This window comes from Natrix helvetica (genome assembly GCF_964273705.1).
Source record: "Natrix helvetica genome assembly, chromosome: 14".
Classification (NCBI taxonomy): Eukaryota; Metazoa; Chordata; class Lepidosauria; order Squamata; family Natricidae; genus Natrix; species Natrix helvetica.
The window spans coordinates 958,972-977,913 of NC_138564.1; the positions used below are offsets into that span (position 1 = coordinate 958,972).

An 18,942-nucleotide genomic window follows, 5' to 3' on the forward strand; every position below is an offset into this window, starting at 1 on the left:
AGAAGGACTTGGGGGGACATGATAGCAGTCTTCCAATATGTAAGGAGCTGGCACAAAAAAGAGGGTCAATCTATTTTTCAAAGCACTAAAAGGCCAGACAAGGAATAATGGATGGAAACTAAGGAGAGAAGCAACCTAGAACCAAGGAGAAATTTCCTGACAGAGCAATCAACCATAAGTTGTGGCTGCTTGAGATTTTAAAGAAGAGGTTGGACAGCCATTGACCCTGAATGGTAGAGGGTCGCCTGCTTGAGCAAGGGGTTGGACTAGAAGACCTTCAGGGCCCCTTCCAACTCTGCTAGCCTGTTCTGTTCTGCTGCTCAAGGCCAGTTGCCGGTGCTAAGGCAAGTCAGAAATGTTCTAGCTTTGTTCAGGTTGCAGGTCTCAGATCCAGAAGTGACTGGTGGAAGAAACCAACATCATTTTAGAATTAAATTTAAGGCTGAGGTTAGACTTAGATGGGCAGGAGGGCAGGGGAGGAGGCAGCCGGCCAGCCAGTTGGTACCTGCTGTGAAAAAGTCTGGACTGACAGGTGAGGTGACAGACTAAACAGCGTTTGAATAAACAACGTTTATTCAAACGTAACACAAGCAACAGGCAACTCTGTACAATTCAGCCCCATGCCCTGCTTTGCAACTATTAATGCAGGAGTTGTCAAGCAGGGCAGCCAATAGCGAAACAGCAGAGAGCCCGCTCCCAGCCTGGTGTGCCTTAGCCAATAGGCATGAGCCCTTGGTTGCCGGGCTGTCAATCGTATGTCAAGGACCTGCGGCCAGTCGTAAGTCAAGGACCTAGGTCGCAAGTTGAGGACATAACATGCTGATAGATTGTAATCGATTAGAAATGACATTTTACACCCAATTATTTATTGAAGGACACAGATGCAGAAACATCTTCATATCTCTAAATTATACTCCTGAAACAAAAGGGTAACCGTGAGGGCTGTTCTGTTTGAGGGTTGTGTTGGCTTGTTGTTGTGCCTCCAAGTCAGTTGAGCCCTGGAAGTGCAGTTTACTTGACAAGGTTTTTCAGAGATGGTTTGCCCTTCCTCCCTCCCTCCCTCCCTCCTTTCCTTCCTTCCTTCCTTCCTTCCTTCCTTCCTTCCTTCCTAGGGCTTAGGGAGAGTGACTGGCCTAAGGTGTTTCAATGGGCCATGTGCCCAACATGGGGCTGGACTCACAGCTTCCTGGTCTTAGCTGTGCCACCACACTGGCTGTTTTATTTGGCTGTAGCAGCAAATTCCTGTGGTGGAGCTCCAGGTTCATTTGGAGGCAGTGTGGATTGTGGCTTTTGAAAAAATGAAGGTTTGCAGCCTTTTCCTGCCCAGACGGGATCAGGGGCTTTTGGGATTATGCAGCTGTTGTCCAGCAACACCTACCTGCCAATGACAGAGCAGGGACCGGCGTCGGTAGCCACTGCTGCCTTGGCGTAGAGGTGCTCTTGTGGCTGAGGGCGCAGCCCAAAGAACAGCCCAAGACCAATTACAAGAGCCAAGAGCAGCACCGTCGGGATCCCGATCTTCAAGAGCTTCGTGTTCATGTTTCTTGAGAAAAAAAGGAGAGGCGGATTAGCCAGAAAGCAGCCCAGGCAGAAACCAGGACAGCTCTTCCCACAGAGGAGCATGCAACCCTCCCCGGACGGCCAAGCATGGGGAGGGAGGGCAGGTCGAGGGCTGGGTGAAGCTTCTTGGGATCAATGGCTTCAGGCGGCACTTTGGCCTCCAATGTCTTGAGGTTTCCTGTGTTTTTAAAGCTCATGGTCCCATGATGGCTGCCTAAGGGGGTAACGCAGATGGGCCCTGAGGAACCTTGACCCTATTTCAAATCTTGCTCCCCCCCATCAAATCATCAGTGGACGCAGCCCTCCTGCCCCCCCCCCCCCTCTTCTGAGTCTTACCAGAGAGGAAGATCTCCCAAAGAGTCAGGACGAGGACAGATTGGGCCGCCCATTGTGTGGTGCCTCCCGAATGAGGCGCAAAGAGCGAGGCCCGGTGTCAGCACAGACCCCTGCCTGCAACCTGACGTCCGGAGCCTCAGTGCCCTCCCCCCCAATGTGCTGAGGGTGGGGTGAGAGGAGGGACAGGAGATCTATTACCTGCTGTTGTGTGTGGAGCGACGTCCGGAAGCAAGGCTCCTTTTGATCCCTATGGGGATTCCTTCCTTTCTTCCCTTGTGGAATCTCTCTGGGAAGACAGATGTGGCTGGAAGAAGAGTTGGGGAAGATCAAAGGCTCTCCGATGTTGGATGATCTTTCTGCAGAAGGGAGGACGACGCTTGTGGTAACAGGACAAGCTCAGGGGGGCGGCTGCAGCCCCAGGAGAAGCTCCCTGGCAAAGGTTCCCTTCCATTGGCTCATGAAGCCCAAGCACCCCCCACCGCACAACTGCCCTGGTTGCAGCTCTCCCTGGACAAGGCCCTCGCATTCCAACTTGGGGGTCACTGGGAGAGGCCTGCAGCAGTCATGGGGAAGAAGAGTCCACCTTGGACCACCAGGGCTCTGAAGTCCAGATTGCCTGCTCCCAGCTGCTGCTGCTGCTGTTCATGGCGAGAGCAGCAGGTCCCCACCAGCCCCATCGTTCCCTGCATGTGTGTGCCTCTGGGGCTTGGCAGGCCTGCTTTCTCCCGGCCCCCGGCTTCCTGCTGCTTCCCCCCTGCAGAGCCTTAGAGTGAGTCAGCACTGGAGGGTCACTGCACTGTTGCCCAATCAGCCAACCCTTCTCTCCCTGCCAGGATGGGGCTCCTGCTCCTCCTGGTTAGCCTGCAGGGGACGAGGGACCGAGGGACCAGGCCAGGCCGCTGCTACATCTGTCTCATGCCCCTCTCCTGAGTGGACTGGGGAAAGGGCAGCACAACCACCCCATACCTTCGGGAAAAGGGCCATTTTATTTCACTACCAAATGCTCTGTTTGGGACCTGGCAGCCCTCCTCTTGAAATCCTGGTGTTTGGCCTTAGTAAAAAGATCTCAAATTATGATCGTCATTAACTTCATGTTTGGAAAATGGATCACGGGACATTTTTCCAAACTGGAGATCGGCTTTTGAACAAAACATCTTTAGGCATTTGGTTTGTGGTAACGTACTGCAAGCATTCAGTTTCAATGCCAAAGTGAAAGCTACAAAGCCTTGCCTTGTGACAGAGAAATAAAGCTAAACTTATGTATCAAATTTCTAGACTGCCAATCGCCCTTGCCTGACTCTCAATTTGATGAAAAGCTAAGACTAAAAATATTTACTTATGACAGTGTTTGCTATGAATTTTCTTCTTGTTACTTTAATCACTTAATATTGGTTTAATATTAGCTACTTCAACCACTAATTTGAAGAACCTTTCTTCAAATGGAGATGTAATCATGGAAGGGCCCTTGAAGGTCTTCTAGTCCAGCCCTCTACCCAGAGCAGAGGTCCCCAAGCCACCACCAACAAATGGAAACCCTCCTTGACTCCTCCAGCAGCCAAGCAGCCCCGCCTCAAGGCTCTCCCGGCCAGGCAGATCTCCTGAGCCCAAGTCATCTGGGGTTTTTCCCTCCCTCCTCCCTCCCTCCCTTCCCACCAATGCTTCTTCTGCTGCCCTCAAGAGCTTTTCCCTTCCCTTGTTCCAGTAGTGCAAGATTGCCAGTTTCACAAGGCAACTCTGGAATAAAATGAGTCACTGAGTGAATAAGTCGCATTCTGGGTTGAGAAGGTGCTCATCCTCCTGCATGTCTGGGCGTGAGACACGCTCGCTCATCCTCCCACAAAATGTTCCTGCAGAATGGCTGATTGCATCAGGACCAGAATCCCTGCTAGTCATTTCCACAACCCCTCAGCTTAATTCCCCCCTTGCCTTGCACAGGCTTCCTTTTCAGAGACTGTGTCGCTGAGCCCCGGACAGAAATGTATTCGGGTCTTTTCCCGTGTAAGATTGAGAGTATCTTGGCGACATTTCGACGAGGTCCCACTTGCCATCTTCAGGCTGGTGCCTTCAGCTTCATGTTCGTGCGAGCAAAGCGTGATCAGAGCTGCCGTCTTTCTATAAATATTGGTGAGGGTGTGTGGAGTGCTGGCTTTGTTGCTGTAAGCAGGTTGGTTGGCTGTGTTGTTACATCTTGATTAGTTGATGGAGATGATGTATGCAGATTAGTCGACTGTCTCGTAACATCTTTTGTGGCTGAGGTACTAGCTGTGTGCCCATTAGTCTTTTGTGTTGTAACGACCTGGGTAATGGGCTGTGTGATGACATCCTGAGCTCTAGTGTAGTGATATCCTAAATCCTGTGCTGCAACATCCTGGGAGGTTGGCTGCGTTGTATCATCCTGAGCCTTTGCGTTGTAACCTCCTGAGTTCTGTGATGTAATGTCCTGAGCAGATGGCTGTGGTGTAACATCCCAGGCTTTGGTTTGGCTCCGAGTTTGTGGTCTGGCCATGTGTTCATGGCGTGTGTCAGTTTGTTTTGTGTGGGGGTCGGAGGGGGTGCAGCAGTTGCTGATGCCGCCGTGGTTTGGCTTCTGGATGGTGGTTGCATTTCGTCTATGGGATGGGTTTGGGTTTGAGTCTGGTGAGGGTGATTGGTGGTGGCATCCTGTGTTGTTCTGGGTCCGGTGTCAGTTTTCGTGGCTGGGACTCAGTTGTTGACTAGGGCTGGTTTCCAGATGTCTGGTAGGTGGGAGGTATTGTCATGTTTATTCATGTTGTGGGGGTGTTTCTCTATTACGATGGCTTCCATAATTATTCTCTTGTTGAGGTGTTCAGTTTTGGAGATTAACCTGGTTCCTTCAAAATCAATTTCATGTCCTGTTGCTTTAAGGTGCTGGAAAAGGGAGGAAGTTTTTCCTTCTTTTCTGACTGCGTTCTTGTGTTCTGCGATGCGTGCCTTTGTTTTCCTATTAGTTTGTCCAATGTATGTGGCTGGGCAGATTTTGCATGGCATTTCATAGACTCCTTGGTTTTCTAGCTGGATCTTGTCTTTGGGGTTTCTTAAGATGTTGGCTATTTTTGGTCAGTGCCAAAGGCTGTCTTGATATTGTCTTTGTGGAGAATTTTGCTGATTTTATCTGTGGTGCCTTAGATCCAGCTAGAAAACCAAGGAGTCTATGAAATAATGGATAGAAACTAAACAAGGAGAGAAGCAACTTGGAATTAAGGAGAAACTTCCTCATAGTGAATTCAATTAACCAGTGGGACAGAAGCTGCCTTCTGGAGTTGTGGGTGCTTCAACACTGGAGGTTTCTAAGAAAAGCCATTTGCCTGAAAGGGTGGAGGGTCTCCTGCTTGAGAAAGGGGTTGGACTATACTAGCAGACCTCCAAATCCCTTCCAGCTACAGTCTGTTGCTCTGCTCTGTTCTTTCTGATGTCCATTGGGCTGTGGGAGAATCTGCCCAGAAGAATGGGCTCCAGACTCAGCAGGCAGCTCTGGGACAGTCTGCATTGGGGGAGCTCCAGAAAGTCCATGGCTGAAGAAGGGCCCCCACCCCACCTGTGTGGCTCTGACCTCTGAAGCCCCAGCACACTTCCTGCAACTGCAATGACCAGCAACTCTTGGTGCTTCCTTTCCATGGGGAAGAGCTGCCCGATGTGTTAGGCAAGAGGGATTGAGATAGACACACAGAGAGAGAGAGAGAGAGAGAGAGAGAGAGAGAGAGAGAGAGAGAGAGAAAGGCACCACCTGGTTTTCCCTAGCTTATGGCTCAACGTTGTTCTATGTGCAGAGGGTGGTAAATCTCCTCCCAGCAAACTGGACCCTTTGCCCAGCAAGGCAGCCCCCTCTCCTCTTCATTCCTACCTTTCTGCCCCTCCTCCGGGCCCTGGGCTCAAAGTGTCAAGACGCTCCCTTGCAGTTGCCTCTCCTGGTGGCGTTCGGCTTGCTGGGGAAGAGCTGTGTGGTGACAGCGGTGGCAGCAGCAGCCACAGGTGAGCTTACTGAAGGGGAGGGGCAAGGAGGAAGCAGGAGACGGGCTCAAAGATCTCGGACTTCATGCCCTGCCTCTGGGCTGCCCCTCCCAGGGAAAGGCCAGGAGGGCAGAGTTTGGGGTGGACCGAAAGCGCCAGAAGCAGCCCTTGGAGAGACTGGAGGAACATCAGCGCATGGCTCAAGGAAAGCCATTTCCTGCTTTGTGCTGAGGAAGGGGCCACTCCCCTCCTGCCTAGCTGCAGAGGAGCAGGCAAGCCCCCCTGCAGGGAAGGGCAGCTCTCCTTGGCTGGAGGGGCTGATTCCATGGGCCCTTCCAACGCTAGGATTCTCCCACCCCATGAAAGGAGACTCGGGGGGCCCAGAAGAAAGGGAAGACCCCGAGCGTGCGCTGTGGGCTGGCAGGAGGTTCCATGGCTGCCTCTTAGCCTTAGGGAAGGTGGCAGAGCTGGAAAGAGCTTCCATTTTCCCTTCTTACTAGACTGGAATCCAAGAGAGATTTTCTTCAAACAAAGGATGCTTTCCCTGCCCTGGGACCAATGAGGTCCATTGCGATTGTAGGTATTTGGACCACAGTGAAACTGCTAATGTAAATGCAAATCAAAGGTGGGTCTTGCCCGCCTTCTTCAACCTGTGGAATGAGAGGTAGAGTCTTTGCGAGAGAGTCGGCTCAAGCCAACTGCAGCTGTTGCCCAGCCCCCTGGCAGCCTCCTGGGCTAGTCTGCCAGTGTTTGAAGGAGAAAACCCCACTGGCATTCTGCCTCTGCCCCCTGGAAAGCCCTGAGCCTGCAGCGGCACCAGGGTGACAAATTGTGCCAGCCTCATTCTCAGGCATCGGCCATCTGGAGCAGAGGGCTGGGGGGCATCCCTAAACTTTATTCTTCCCCTTCCCTCATCAGTCAGCTGTCAGGGAAACATCCACCCACCAGTCTCCTTAACTCTGCCTGGGAGGGGCATGAGGGGCATGTCAAATGGCTTGGGAGAAGAGGTGTATGCGTGTGTGTGTGCGTGTGTGTGTGTGTGTGCACACGCAGAAACCCACTTGGGGAGGCCAATGGAATCAGGACTGACCATGACCCCCGGCAGGGTCATTGAGCAGAGCAGAGGCCAAGCAGATTGTCTCCGCAGCCCAAACCAGAAGTGGCTGAGTGGCTCTGGGTTCAGGCTGACTGGGAGGGAGGGGGAAGGTGAAGAGGGAACCCGCAATTAGGCGTTGACAGAAACAAGAAGATGGAAGCTCACCGTCTGTCAGGAGGTTTCAGCCGCCTAGTTTCCAAAACAACAACAGCTTCACTGTGAGGAAGTTGGCTTGGAGTGGGAGGGAGGATGGGCGAGATCCTTGGGCGACCTGCAGTGAGGTGATGCGCCAAGCAACCAGGTGAAGCCTGATCCGTAGACAAAGTGCCAGTTGGACTCTGGCCAACTGAAGCAAAACATTGACCGACTTTGTTTTGGCTGTTGTAGCCCTTTGGGACCTCTTGTACCAGTCTCAGCTGATGCATCCCATAATAACCAGTAAGATGAGACCCCTTCTGAAATACGTCCTGCCAACGGGGTGGATGATCTGGGAAGCCATTTCATGGAAAGCTTCTTGTGAGCACCAAGAGTTGATAGGTGACTAATTTCCCTCTGTGTGTACTATGAGGGCACGGCCTTCCTTTCATGCAGTAAAAGTCCACTCTGGCCAAGTGGCTTCTTTCTTTGATATCTCCCGGGCACTCAGCCCAGGGCTCCCAGGTGAAGCCTGCAATGGGACCTGGCTCTGCTCCAGTCCACCACCTCCATTCCAGGACAATGGTTGGGAAGAGAGCGAGTTCAGATTGGCTCAGAAGGACATCTCAACCACTTATCAAGGGCCACTAGAATGCCAGCCAGTTCATGGGGGCGGGGGCAGGGGGGGAGGAACGACACGCCTGACTAAGCTGGACAATGGCCCTTGACAGATGCCATCTCCTAAGCCTCTGGCTTTGCATCCCCACTTGAGCTGACCCAGGATGGGGCTGTCTTCCTGCTCTTCTGGGGATTCCCTGCTTCCCCTGCTGAAGCAGCCCAGCCAGCAGGGAGTCAGCTCCCAGGTTCCAGGCCAGGAAGTGACTCTCTCTCTCTCCTTCTGCTGGGCTTTGAACCTACCTGTAGAACCACCCCAGGCAGGGATGGAAGAAGCCTCTGCAGGTAAGAAGACAGTGCTTGATAGGGTGATGGGTAGCCCAGAATTGGCCAAAATCCCTTCTGACGTAAAGAAAAGCAATCCAGGCCAAGCCAACGTTTCCCACCTGAAGGAGGAGACCCATGGAATTAAATGGGCACTTGCCTGGCACCTCTGTGCCCTGGCTAAATCCTGAGCGGCTGGCACTCAGTAGCAACATGAAATCACCAACACATTTTGCCAATGGCCACAAAGGATGAAGGCCACCGCAGAGCTGCTCAACTCATTTAAGCAGCCTCTTGCAAGGATCCATCCCGCTTTGCCTCTGCTTCACCCTTCCCTCGCCTGGCTGCAGGATCTGCTCCAAAGCGCCCCCCCCCCGGCTGATTCTACCCTCTCTGGGCAGGGGCTTGAGACAGCCCCCACATGACGCTGGACCCAGAACCCCCACCTAAGGAGGCCCCTGGCACATCTCAGCCCCGAGTTTGCTCTTTGCTGACATCCAATTATGTGATTGGTAACCATGGGGCGGGGGGGGGGGGTGTCCTCAGGTGCCTTGGGGAGCAGAGACTTTGGCTGCAGGGTGAGAATTGGGGCTGCAGCACTGAGTCTGTTTTGGCTGAAATTCCCAAAGTGTTTTTCCTAGAATATGGAGGATTTTCCTTCCTGGCTTAGCTCCCTTGTGTTGGCCTTCCACTTTATTACCTTAAGGCATTGTCTACTGCCAAGAAAGGCTGAACGGAAATTTTGTGACATTTATACACACCATTCAAACCTATGGAATGGCGCCCTTAAGCACACAACTGATGTGCTCCAGATGTTGAGCTGCAAAACAGAGGGAGCATCTTTATCCCGGGCGCTCAGAGACGGAAACAAGAGCCCCTCTGTGGTGCTGAAGAAAAGCGGAGAAGGAGGTCCCAAATGGCTGGGCCGCTCTGCCAGGACAGGCTAACTTAGGCCAAGAAAACGGAGCAAAAGAAGTCAATGCAATGGAATAGAGGGGAGGGACCTTCGAGATCATTAAGTCCAACCCTGCCAGAAGCAGGAAGCCACCATCTCCAACGGGGGAGCCCCACAGCCTGTTTAAACGGCTCCGAGGCTCTTCAGGACATTTTTCCTGATATCAAACCAAAATCGACTTTTTTCTTTTTCACATCGGAGACTCTTCCAAGCCTCCCCCCGCCCCCCAGTCTTCCATTGCACCGATCAAGCGCAAGCGGGGCGCACGGCAGCCTCTCTTCCTGCACGGCAGCCAGGCTCTGCGCCCCCAACCCCAGCGGCCCCACCTGAAAGCGGGCCGGCCTAAGCCGTGACGTGTCCCGGACCGACCCCTCTATTGCTGGCGGGGCGCTCCGACTCAGGCCCGCCTTGTTGGCCTCTGGGGGGGCCCCGGAGGACCAGGGGAGGCTGTACTCTGCCTCGACGGAGACCGGGCAGCCTAGGCGAAGTTTCCGGGGTCGCGGGTCCCTCCGGCGGCCTTTCTGGCGCGCCCACCCACCCACTCGCACGGAGGAGCGGGCCGCGTCCCCCGGGACCAAAGACGCGGCCGAGGATCGGCTCCTCCCCCGCTGCGCGCCGTGGGCACGTGCCCGGGAAAACAGCCGCGTCCCGCTAGCGACGGCGGCAGGCGGGCGAGGGGGTTCCGCTGGCTGCATTGCGCCGCCCGAGCCCCGCCGCCTTCCCGGCGCGACGGCCGAAGCGCCTCGGGCGGGCGGGCGGGCGGCGATGGGCTCCCGGCAGAGCCGGCAGAGCGGCGCGGAGGCGAGGGGCGTTCCCGGCCGCTGCAAGGGCTCCCTCCGCGGCAGGAGCCCCCCGGAGGAGCCGCCGCGCCGCTTCGGCCCGGACTGCCGGCTGGCATCGCTGCTGCTGGGCTCGGGGAAGCTGCCGGCGGGGCTGCGCAAGAGGCGGCCGGCGGCGCCCTACGTGCGGCGGCTGCGCTGGCTCCGCGAGATCCAGGCCGCCCTCGGCGAGCACCAGCACGAGCGGGCCCTGCAGCTCCTGCGGCTGCTGCGGAAGGTGAGCCGGTCCAGCGGCGCCCGAGCCGGGGGGGGGGGGGGGGAGGGAGGCGGAGGGAGGAGGCCGAGGCAGCCGCGGGCCGAGCCCCGGGAGGGAAGCGCCTCTCCGGCAGCGCTCCGCCCGATGTGGCCAGGCGCTCCGCTCCGAGCGCGGCTGTCGGCGGGGCGGGCGGGATGGAAACGGCGCCTCGGAAGCCCAAAGTTGCCCGCCTGGCCGGCCGCGGGCACCGAGGAGAAAGCGCGGCGGTGGCGCTTGGCTCCTTCGGCGGACGGCGGACGGCGGACCGCCTGGGCTCTGGGGAAGGCGGGGCAGCGGGAGCCCGGCCGTCGGAAGCGGCTCCGAGTCGATGGGTGCGGGCCGCCCCCAAAGGAGAGTCGGCCGGAGAGGAATGGAACTTTGTTGTCACTTTCAATGTATGTTAATCAGCACACATGAAATGCAATTCCATTCCGTTCAGCTCTGAAAGGGGAGCCCTGGTGCAGCAGATCCCCCCACGCACAAACACACAGCCTCCTTCCACTGGAAACAGACGCGGGGTGGGGGTGGGGGGTGGGGAGAATCCTTCCAATTGACAAGAGGGGCGGCATAAGGAACAAAGCTGTTACTGAACCTGGTAATCCTGCTATGAATACTTCAAGCCCTCCTCTCAGAGAGGAGCAACAGAAACAGACAGGGGGGTGTGGGGTTCAATCACACACACACACACTTGTCAGATTTCGTACTAGCTGACCTTTCAGGATCTCCCCCACCCCAAAACCAAGGGTCCTCTAATGTGGAGGCGGCAATGTGGCAGGTGTGGGCCCCCTTGCATGGGCATCAGGATGCTGTGGCCAGTGCCAAGCAAAAGAGCTGCCAGGATGGCCGTCCGGTCTTTCCAGGCCCACTTCCATGGGGCAGACCAGGCTTTGCGTGACTGCTGGAGAGCGATTGTGTTGTCCAGTCCGTTGCTTTGACTCTGTCAGTTGTGGGTGCGGTGAGTTTGCCTTTCTGCTTCTTAGTGGAAGAAGAGAGGTGCTGCACCTGACACGGGAGCCGTGGGCAAGGGGTGGGCAGTGGCATAGTGCTCCCCCACTCGCATTCCAGGATTTGAAGACATGCTGGAGGAAGCAGCTTTGCCAAGCAAGCTCTGATGGGGCTGGGAGGCAGCTGCTCTCAGACCATTTTCCCCATCAAAACGTTCCGTTGGTTCAGCTGCCTCAAGAACCGTGGCCAGGATCTGGTGGAGAATCTGAGAGTTTTAGGGGCCGCAGCTGCAAGGATGCCATCTTTCCAGCCTCTGCAGCTACCCCACATCTGGGTGAGGAGATCTGCATCCTCACCCTCCAGAGGTCTGCCTTCCTTGCTGGCCAGCGGCATGGGGGGTTTCCCTGTCCAGTGCCCCCCAGTTCTCAGCCGCTTTCTCTCTCTGCTGGTAGGACCTTGGCCTGGAGGGGACGTTCCTCAATGACGTGCTCTACAAGAAGGCCACCTTCCTCAACCTGGTGGACCCCATCTCCCATGACCTCCTGATGAGCCTGGCCAGGGACCTGCAGTGCCCCAAAAAGGTGAGCGCCACCAGGGCCCTTGAGGGGAGCACCTACCCTGTCACCATCACCACTTAGATCTCTGGGTAGGGAGAGAGGCTCCACTTTGGGGAACCCTGCTGGCATCTCCTCCAGAAAAGCTTAACTGCTCTGGAACGGCCTGGGGGCTGCCTCTCCAGATAGGGCAGGTGGTCCTCCTACCTTGGGAAGAAGGGCAGAAGCAGGCTGCAGCGTCAGACCAACATCGCCCCAATTGAGCATGTGAGGAAAGGGGTCGTTTCACATGGAGGCTCCTCTTCCTCTCCCTCCCCTGGCTCTGAGTTAATTTGGGGGAGGGGAGATTTCAGCTAGGAAAGGCTGGGGGGGCTTGGTCCCCCTTGCCCTCAGCCCAGCCTTCTTTGTCCTGAGTCAGAGCGTTGGATAACCTTGAGGGGGTGGAGCTTAATCTTGTCAGCTGGCCCCACCTCCCAAGGTTATCCAAGTGCCCCCCTGGAGAGACCTCACAGGGCCCCTTCCCAAGAGCCTCCTGTGCAGGGACCCGGAGGCGCCAGCCGGAATCCCAGCTGAGGAAAGTGCTGGAGAAGCCAGGAGGGCTTTGGAGGGCTTTGGATGTTCCTGCCTTGGGTGAAAGAGGGGCAGAGGCAGGGCAGGCTGGCAGAGGAAAAGGAGAAGGTTTTTAGGCCTCCAGTAGAGACAAAAACATTCAAATTATTCTGCTCTTCTTTTAAGAGATACGAAAGTCCATTTATAGTTAGGGGCTCCAAAATTTGGCTTGAGATCTCTGGATTTCTGGAAGAAGGAAAATGATCCCATAGAATCAAGCCCCCCCCCCCCCGAAAGCCAGAATTCTTGGACAGCTAGGGAGATCCCACACTGGGGGGGGGGAGGGGTCTTGTGTAGGGATTTGTTTCTTACACAAAACCAGTTCTTGAAGTCCAGAGCTTCTCACTGAACAAGAGCAGAGCCGCCTGTATTTTCAACCACACAATCTTTGATTCTGAATCCTGATTCTCTCCACCTCCTGCCCCCCCTCCTCAGGCATGAAGAGAAAAAGGGAAGGGCGAGAGAGGCAGCCCAGCCCCCCTCCCCGATATTGCAGCCATTGTCTTCCTTATTGGCTTTTGGAGTCTGTGCTTCAAAGCATCAGGGAGACATGGAATTGCCTCACGTTGCCTTGGGGGGGGGGGGAACCAATGGAAAGCCTTTGGAGACTCTGCTGGTTTGCTTTCTCCTTCCCAGGTGCTATTTAGGAACAGAAGAGGGAGGCTCCATTGGTGCTGACCCATCCTCCATGGGTGGCCCCCTTTGCTCATGGCTCTCCTGAGACTGCTGGTCCAGTAGGATCTGCTTCTGCCAGCTGTGCTTTTGCTTCTGGCCAGGGACTGGGCAGATCCCCCTCTGGACTACCAGGAGACCCGGCGGCTTTCTGTCTCGTGCCCTTCCCTCCTTACACACACACACACACACACACACATTGTGCTGGTACCCCCCCCCCCTTCCTGTGCAGAAGGGCCTGGTGGGCTGCATGGGCTGCTGACATGTCCTGATGCTGCCTGGGGGGCTGAGGCTGCTGATTGCAGCTGGAGAGGCAGGGAAGCAGCTCCATATCTTGGGGTCCCCTCAGCCCTTCCAGGCCCCCTCCTGGAAAAGGTCTCTCACAGGGCTCCCCCGCAAGGGACGATTCGCATGGCCCCCGAGGGTTGGATGGGGTCCTTTGGTTCCTGGCCGATATTCACCCCAGCCTTTGGAAAGGCAAAGCAGCTGGCTGGGGTCTGAGCTTGCAGGTCAGGCATCTCCCAGGGCCCAGAGAGCCCTCCAGGGCAAGGCTCAGGGCGTGGGGACTTGGAAAGGATGCCAATGGGGGGCTGTCAGCTCTGCAAACGGAGAGGGCCACTGCCCACGGCTGCCCCTTCCCTGCTTTCAGGAATATGATCCGTGGAAATCCTCTGACCGGATCTGCCGGCAACTGATCTACCACTTGAGTCCACATTCCAAATGGCATCGATCTGGGCTGCCCCACCGCAAATCCCACAGCAGGTGAGCAGGAATGGGGGCTACAGAAATCCTTGGCTGGTGGTAGCAGGAGACAGAGGACCCCAGTTTTGGAGGGTGTGACATGCGCTCAGTTCCCACAACAGATGAAATCAAAGTAAAAAAAACAAGCAGCCTTCCAAACATGCCGTAATATGACATAATGCGATAGCCTAGTTCACACAATGTGATTGGACAAGGCCTGGATTTCCACCCACAACACACTGAAGCCGGATTCTCTAGAATCCTTGCTCCTTGCAAGCATTCACACATGCCCTGGCTTTGAACACCCCTTCTTCCTGTTTCAAGAACCATGGTTACTGACTTAAATCATTGCTTGCAAAGACAAAAGCTCAGCCAAAGGCCCCCCCCTTGTCATTCTGCCCCTCTTTGCTCAAAGCGAGCCCCCCTCCCCAGGGCCATTCCCAGGCAGCCAAAACACAGAGAAAGCGCAGCACACAGGAGGACGGGAAAGTGGATCCAGGGGGTGGAACAGTTGCAAGCACTTATTTTGGATCCGATGCTCAATCCCCTCCCCCGCTCCAGTCTTGGGCCAGAGGACAAAAGTTACTCAAACTCCTTGACCGATGAGCATCTCCCAATGAAGAGGGACGGCTTGGCCGAAGTAGCTGGCTCATCCTGTAGGAAATAGAGCGCCCTATGGCCATGCCGTCATGCAAGGGCTGCCTGGGGGCACTTGCACCCCAAATCCATCCCAAGCAGGCCAGCTGCAGCGTTTGTGTGATGTGGTCCGTTGTGTGTTGTCCCCCTCTGCACACACCCGGTTTTCTGAAGGGAGCAGCCGCCCTTCTGGAGCCCCTTCCTCTCTTTTCCTTCTTCTCCTTTAGTCTGAAGAGCAGCCTGCAGAAGAAGCTCAGCCAGGAAGCCATCCATCTCTCCGGGGTCCCTCTCTCCACACGCGACATCCAGCATCTGGCCAGCTACCTGCAGGACAGCGGGGACCACCTTCTCACCGTCGACCTGAGTTTCACCGACCTGAAGGATGAGGAGATGCGCTTCCTGATGCCTTTCCTGCGGTCGCTGCCCAGCCTCACCCACCTCTCCCTCAACGGGAACCACTTGACCCGAGCCACCGTGAAGGACCTCACTGACACCATGAAGGACATGGCCAAATTCCCCTCCTTAGCCTGGATCGATCTGGGCAACAACGTGGACGTCTCCTCCATGCCGCAGCCTCTGCTCGTTGGCCTACGGAAGCGGCTCAGCCAGCAGACCACGCTGCCCACCATTTACGAATCCTTGGGCTGCACTTCCGAGGCATCCAGCGAGCCTCAGACCCGCCTGCTGGAGGAGGAGGAGGAGGAAGATTTGCAAGGGGAAGAGGAGATCCTGCCAGCGGCCAAGCACCGCTTCCACCAGCAGTCATGTGAAAGGTGATTGGAGGTATCCTCTGGAAGACTGAAGCCACCGCAGTGGAAGCTCTGATGGAAGAGATGCCGCACCAGGCCTCACCTGCCCACTGCCTTGAGCCCTTCCTAACCTTTCTGACTTGCTCCCCTTGCCCCGTCCTCTTCCTCCTAGCCGGGTTTTCTCATGTGCACCAAATCAGGCTAGTCACTTACCATGATGCCGCAAAAGGAGACCATCCGGAGATGCAGGGGGTGGGCTGTTGTGGGGAGGCGCATGGAGCAATCCAGCCCTGGGCCCATCCTTTCCCAGCTGTGCTGGGTCCACAGGCCCAGAGAGCCGTGAGAGAATGACGTGGAAAGACTGAATGGGGGCCGAGACAGCACCAGGATGACACAGCTCGCCTCCTCCCCCTCCTCCCCTCTGAACAAAGGCTGGCGGAATGTGAGGCATGCCGGTGTCTGCAGCCCAGACATGTGACCGATGGCACTGCAGGAACTCGAGGGCAGCTGGACGTGGGTTGTGCAGGTGTTTCCCTGGGGAGGGGCTGTTTGGAGCACCCCCTTCCCCCCCCCCCCAGTGTTTCTGCTCTTCATGGACGTCTGCATTCAAAGGCCTCTGTGCTTTCTGCTCTGTCAGGCTGGGCTGGGAGCTCTGCCTTATGCCCAGGAGGAAACAGTAACCTGGGCAAGCCCAGTTCAGCAGAAATACCTTGTGGTGTGTGATTTGTGATAGTCAATGACTTTCTCGGAGGATGAAAACATTGCTTAGCGCTTTGTTGGGCAATTGTTTGGCAGAGTTGCAGAAGCCTTGTGCTCTCTAGAAACTCCTGTTGAGATGTTCCCAACCTCTTTCTTCCCTCCTTTTGCCACCACTTCATTCAAAAGGAAGAACGTGCACATTTTCAACTGGGCCTTGGTGCCAGAGGAGCTGGAGTGCTTCTCTCATCTATCTAGTACAAGGATGCTTGGAATTAACATCCCCTGCAAGGAAGACCAGCGACCTTCCTTCATGGAGAAAGGAGAAATTGGCTCTCCCCCATTTAATAATAGAAAAAAGCCTCCCCCCACAATCAATCTGGGGCATGTTAGACACAAGTGGGCTTGCAGAATGCATCACTCAGTTAGGGTTTAATAACTGTGGCTCAGACTCTGAGAGAAAACGGGACGCTCCAAAGAATCTTTTAAGACAAGATGAAGAACTTGGGCCCTGTGATGAGGATTCGAAGCACCCATTCTGCTCCTGGGTGGTTTCATTTCGAAGCGTGGCCATTTATGCACACCTTTGGGGTTTCTTCCACACAAACCCTTTTGGAACCCAGATCCTGTAGATAAAAAGCTTTTACGATGCAAATAAAGTCTCTCTCTTCCCCTCAAAAATGCAATCCTCTAAGCCTTGGGCAGCCACTCTTGAACACCTGAAAGGCTTCTTAGAAGTCTCTGATAATAATTTAAGAAGATATTGGATAACCATTTGTCTGAAATGGTATAGGGCTTCCTGCCTGAACAAGGAGTTAGACTGGAAGGCCTCCAAGGTCCCTTCCAACTCTGTTATTCTGTTATAACCAAAGCTAAGAGTTCTGCTTGTAAGACTTGCAGATTCCCAATTAAGAGGTTGGGAGACCTGCAGGCAGCAGATGGACAAAATGAATTGAACACGCAGGAGCCCTGGCCATCTTCAGAGGGAGGCAAACTTTCTTTTCTCAATATGTAATACGATACGCTCCCTTAAAATGAAATATCCAATTCTGGACTACAAGGTTTTATAACCTCTGAGACCAAACCAAGCACTTCATCCTCTACTTATCTCTCCAATCCACCATTGCATGCTCAAAGATAATTAAAATTTTAGAAGCATACAAGTGAACACAAAAATACTTGCTAGACAAACCTTTTAAAGTTTTATTCTGCATTTTGCAAAGATTGGAAGACAGAAAAATCAAAACTTACATTAAGGAAGCACTAATGAGAGGTCTTACGCCTTACCATGATTTAGATTTTATGGACCTGTCTGTTTTTATTTTATGCATTACCCAGAGCCCTGGGTTTACTGATTAATCTAAAGTACAATAAATTATTTTAAAAATCAAATGGCATTTTTAAGCTCATGGCCCTTCTTTTAATACTGCTAACAACTTGTTTATTAAACCTCACATAGGAATGCTACCCTCAAAGATTGTCTTATTAATATCACCTAAAAGGCAGATGGCTGGTTTTAGTTTGATTAATTTTTTTAAAAAAAAAACAGATCCTGAGTCGTGTACCATAGCTACTGCAAGCAGCCAATCTATACCACAGTTAAGTCACAGACACACAGATGCTCTCTTCCTATTTTGTAAAAAACATATTTATTAAGTACACACAAGTACAATTAGCAGACTTTTCTCCTCAGCAAAGCAGTTACCGCCCAAGTTACCGCCGCTTCTGGAAAATGTTGCCACGTCCCATTCCTCGTCCCCTTCCTCTTGCAGCCACTGAAGAAAACAGAACACACAAATCAGCAGCAAAGGACAAACACAAAGACACCCAGTCATGCTGGACCTGGTAAGGAGCCTGTCTGAGTGCACGGATGTTTCCAAGAAGACTAAAAAAGCAGCAGGTAGAACTAGTTGCTTGTGACACTTTAAAGCCAATAAAAGCCATTCTCAAGTAGTGAACTCAAAGCAGAGCCCTTCCTCTTCCCCCCCCCCCCCGAGGGTGGGAATGGACAGCCCCCCCCAAGGGTCCCAGCCCCCCCTCTGCTCCTAGAATAACAAAAGGTTGATGTCAGGGAGGTCATGATTAGGAGTTTAAACAATCTGAGATTTGATTTGGGGCAGTTATAAGCTGATACCAGGTTGCGTTTAACCGGGCCAAGACGCAACCACTGCCCTGCCAAAGGGCGCAGAGTCACCATTGGGGTTTTAGGCGTCATTTGTGCCAACAGAGAAGGTCCCGTTCAAGGACCCCCCCTCCCCATCTGGCTCCTTTGAGAAGGAGAGAGCATCTGGCTGGTCCTCTAATGCCCCAAGTCGGCCTTTTCTCCGCCCCCTTTGCCTTGAGCAATCCGAATAACGGGGCTTCGTTCAAGGTAAAAGTTCCCCTCGCACATCTGAGATAATCGTTCCCGACTCTTAGGGGCGGATGGTGCTCATCTCCCTTTCAAAGCCGAAGACGTCTCCGTGGTCATGTGGCCGGCAGGACTCAACCCAGAAGGCGGCCGGAAGGCTGTTCCCTTCCCACCTAAGGTGGCTCCTATTTTTCTACTTGCATTTTTATCTGCTTTCGAACTGCTAGGTTGTCAGAAGCTGGGACAAGTCACGGGAGCTCACTCCGTTACGCGGCGCTGGGGATTCGAACCGCCGACTTTTCCGACCGACAAGCGCAGCGTCGGAGCCCCTGAGCGTCCCTGGGGGGCTTCGTGATAGCCGGGCTAATGGAGACACCCCACCCCCCACCCCGGTTCCGCGGCTGCCAGGCCGGCGGGAGGCTCACCCTGGGCCTTGAGGATGGCGGCCTTGCCGCGGCCGGCGCCGGAGCCCTGGTTCTTGTTCTTCATGCTCTTCAGCATCGGCGCGTTCTTCAGCATGTCGGGCAGGATGAGGAAGCGGATCTTGCTGCCGCGGATGTAGACCTGCTCCAGCTGCGCCACGCGCCCGTCGCGGTAGGTCACGGTGATGTTGGACATCTGAGGGGAGGCAGGGAGGGAGCGGCGGTTAGAACCCCGCGAGCCCCCCCCCAGGCCTCCCGCCCGCCCGCGACCCCGGCCCGCCGCCCTGCCTGGCAGTTCATGTTGTCCTCGGCCTCGATGAGCTTCCCGCGGTAGACCTCGCCCGTGTTGGTCTCGCAGGTGACGATGTGGCCCTCGGCCTCGTGCAGCACCTTGATCGGCACCCCGATGGACATGGCGGCCCGAGGAGGAGGAGGAAGGAGAAGCGCTCTCGGCCTGCCCCGCTCTGGCGTGCCGCTCTGCCCCGCCGCCTCTATGGCGCGCCG

At 54.9% G+C, this 18,942-nt stretch overlaps 3 protein-coding genes across 5 annotated transcripts in view; 1 reads left to right on the top strand and 2 right to left on the bottom strand.

Annotated features, from left to right (window-relative positions):
* GGT1 (gamma-glutamyltransferase 1) overlaps positions 1-2,105 on the bottom strand; it is a 44,783-nt gene extending 42,678 nt beyond the window's left edge. For all 3 annotated transcript variants that reach the window (XR_014176468.1, XR_014176469.1, XM_081966396.1), the window contains exons 1-2: positions 2,095-2,105; positions 1,379-1,543 (exon numbers count right to left, since the gene is read on the bottom strand). Coding sequence is in view for 1 of the 3 variants with exons in the window: in XM_081966396.1 (XP_081822522.1) it covers positions 1,379-1,539 (161 nt within the window). In the remaining 2 variants the exon portion in view is untranslated. The remainder of the gene's footprint in view (positions 1-1,378; positions 1,544-2,094) is intronic.
* Positions 2,106-9,641: 7,536 nt separating this feature from the next.
* On the top strand, positions 9,642-17,153 carry LRRC75B (leucine rich repeat containing 75B). Its single transcript, XM_081966259.1, has 4 exons — positions 9,642-10,046; positions 11,462-11,590; positions 13,494-13,606; positions 14,449-17,153. The coding sequence occupies exons 1-4, from the start codon at positions 9,756-9,758 to the stop codon at positions 14,996-14,998; spliced, it is 1,083 nt and encodes a 360-aa protein (XP_081822385.1). The 5' UTR covers positions 9,642-9,755; the 3' UTR covers positions 14,999-17,153.
* A 145-nt stretch (positions 17,154-17,298) lies between these two features.
* Positions 17,299-18,923, bottom strand: SNRPD3 (small nuclear ribonucleoprotein D3 polypeptide). Its single transcript, XM_081966262.1, has 3 exons — positions 18,727-18,923; positions 18,442-18,634; positions 17,299-17,441 (listed from the first exon to the last, which is right to left on the bottom strand). The coding sequence occupies exons 1-3, from the start codon at positions 18,850-18,852 to the stop codon at positions 17,380-17,382; spliced, it is 381 nt and encodes a 126-aa protein (XP_081822388.1). The 5' UTR covers positions 18,853-18,923; the 3' UTR covers positions 17,299-17,379.
* Positions 18,924-18,942: the final 19 nt, after the last annotated feature.